The sequence below is a fragment of the Sinocyclocheilus anshuiensis genome, unplaced genomic scaffold, assembly GCF_001515605.1.
Source record: "Sinocyclocheilus anshuiensis isolate Anshui unplaced genomic scaffold, SAMN03320099.WGS_v1.1 scaffold775, whole genome shotgun sequence".
NCBI lineage: Eukaryota > Metazoa > Chordata > Actinopteri > Cypriniformes > Cyprinidae > Sinocyclocheilus > Sinocyclocheilus anshuiensis.
Window position 1 is genome coordinate 653,000 of NW_015552614.1, and position 2,055 is coordinate 655,054.

Below are 2,055 nucleotides of genomic sequence, written 5' to 3' on the forward strand. Positions count from 1 at the left end.
TAAAATTGATATTGGGGTCAATGATATAATGCTAATTTTTCTTTTGTCTGAATGTATTCTTTTTATTCAAATATACATGAAAAAAATCAATTCATAAATACAATACAGTCTTCTCTAAGATTAACATGTTTTTAATTTCTGTTAAAATTAACATATATATATATTTTTGGGGAGCATTAAGTATTTGTATTATAATTTTTTTTATCAGGAAAAATTAAGTAGTTATGTTAAAATATTATATTAATATTTGGGAAAAGTTTGAACGGTAAATCAAAGTAATGCGGATATAAGCAAAATATTTATTCAATAAATTCATGATATTTGTAAACAAAAATGATCTTTTTAAAATAATGATTAAAATGTGTACATTCCCATGCATCTAAGGCACAGAGAAAATGTTCGTTAACTTGATACACCACGTCAGTGTTATTTTAGTATTATTTATGTATATTTTTAAATTTATTAATATTTAAAATAACCTTTTATTTTTATATTTTCAGTTATGTTTTCAATTAAGTTTTAGTAATTTTAAACATTTCTATTTATTTATTTTCATTTCAGTTTTAGTCATTTTAGTACTTTAACTTGTACTTATTTTATTTCAGTTTGCCAAGGCAGCATTTTTTCATCTAAAATTTATGGTTTTACTTTTCAACACTTCACCACATTACCTTTTTTGGAGTCATTAAATTTAAACTTTTATTGAAAGTGCTGTAAGTTTTTCGAGAGCAACATAAATGCAAAGTTGATGTAGATGTTTAAGAACTTGTTAAATGTTTTTACACTACATTTTTGAAAGATGTTCTTTTTCTCTATCATGGAAACTCAGAATTAAGTTGAAATATTGAATGTTGGCTATAATATGTAATATTTTCTACATGGGAAAGAGTCACTGTGTAGTTGAGGAGGAGTGTTGTTTAGTCCTCTCTCGTGGTGTCATGGAACACTGTGACCTCAGGGTCACTTTTACTTCCACTGGGATTTCTCCTCTTCTATGTTAGCCTCACTTCTTTCACTCTCTGACAGAAATTTCCCTCTCTTTTTTTGGGCTCCACAGTTGTTATGTAAAGATCCAAAGGAGCGGCTGGGGTGTCAAGGAATTGGAGCAGCTGAAGTCAAACTGCATCCTATTTTACGCAACATCAACTTCAAGCGATTGGAGGCCAACATGCTAGACCCACCGTTCTGTCCTGATGTGAGTTATTCATTGGCATTTATTGGTTTTTATCTGCTTGATTAAAAAACTCCTATTGGACTAATCATGTAGGATTTTCCAAGTGGATGCTTATCGTATTCAATGTGGGTTTTTTTTTTAGCCACGTGCGGTGTACTGCAAGGATGTTCTGGACATAGAGCAGTTTTCTACAGTCAAAGGTGTAAACCTGGACCCAACGGACGATGACTTCTACCACAAGTTTGTAACCGGAAGTGTCTCCATCCCATGGCAAAATGAGGTACCACACTCTGGTCACTTCAGGACAGTAACATGTCCATACTTCTGTAAGGGTTGGCAAAATTTGTTAGTATTTTTGAAAGAAGTCTTTTTTGCATTTATTTAAAGGTTCCATAGAATGGAAAACTGTATTTACCTTGGCATAGTTGAATAATAACAGTTCTGTACATGGAAATGACATACCGTGAGCCTCAGACACCATTGTTTCCTCCTCCTCATGTAAAATGTCATGTAAAATTCCTCCTCTCTCGTGCATGCAAAAGACCACTGAAAAATAGGCGAATCAGAACATAACACCGACTGTGACGTTACAGTCGGTATCACTAATAGTTACGCCCCCAATATTTGCATATACCCGCCCATGTTCTATTCCAGCCGCCAACCGAATCATCAGAAGTTCTGCAGGTATTGTGGAGAAACAAGCGAGGATAATAGCGAAAATGGCAGATCATGGAAATAAATAAAAGTGAACGTTAAAAGCGATCGTGCATTCGAACGCAGTTTCAATGCCCCGCATATTAATATGCAGCTCCCTGATGCCCGCATTTTATATACAGTATAATTACCCAACGATATAACTGCGAGAGACAGTATTGAAATAT

The 2,055-nt window shown here is 33.5% G+C and overlaps 1 protein-coding gene across 3 annotated transcripts in view; it reads left to right on the forward strand.

The window, feature by feature from the left end:
- The window catches only part of LOC107665967 (G protein-coupled receptor kinase 4-like), a 27,441-nt gene that overhangs the window by 21,733 nt on the left and 3,653 nt on the right, over nucleotides 1–2,055 (forward strand). For all 3 annotated transcript variants that reach the window (XM_016457053.1, XM_016457054.1, XM_016457055.1), the window contains exons 13-14: nucleotides 1,058–1,195; nucleotides 1,317–1,454. In XM_016457053.1, the coding sequence (XP_016312539.1) occupies nucleotides 1,058–1,195; nucleotides 1,317–1,454 (276 nt within the window). The remainder of the gene's footprint in view (nucleotides 1–1,057; nucleotides 1,196–1,316; nucleotides 1,455–2,055) is intronic.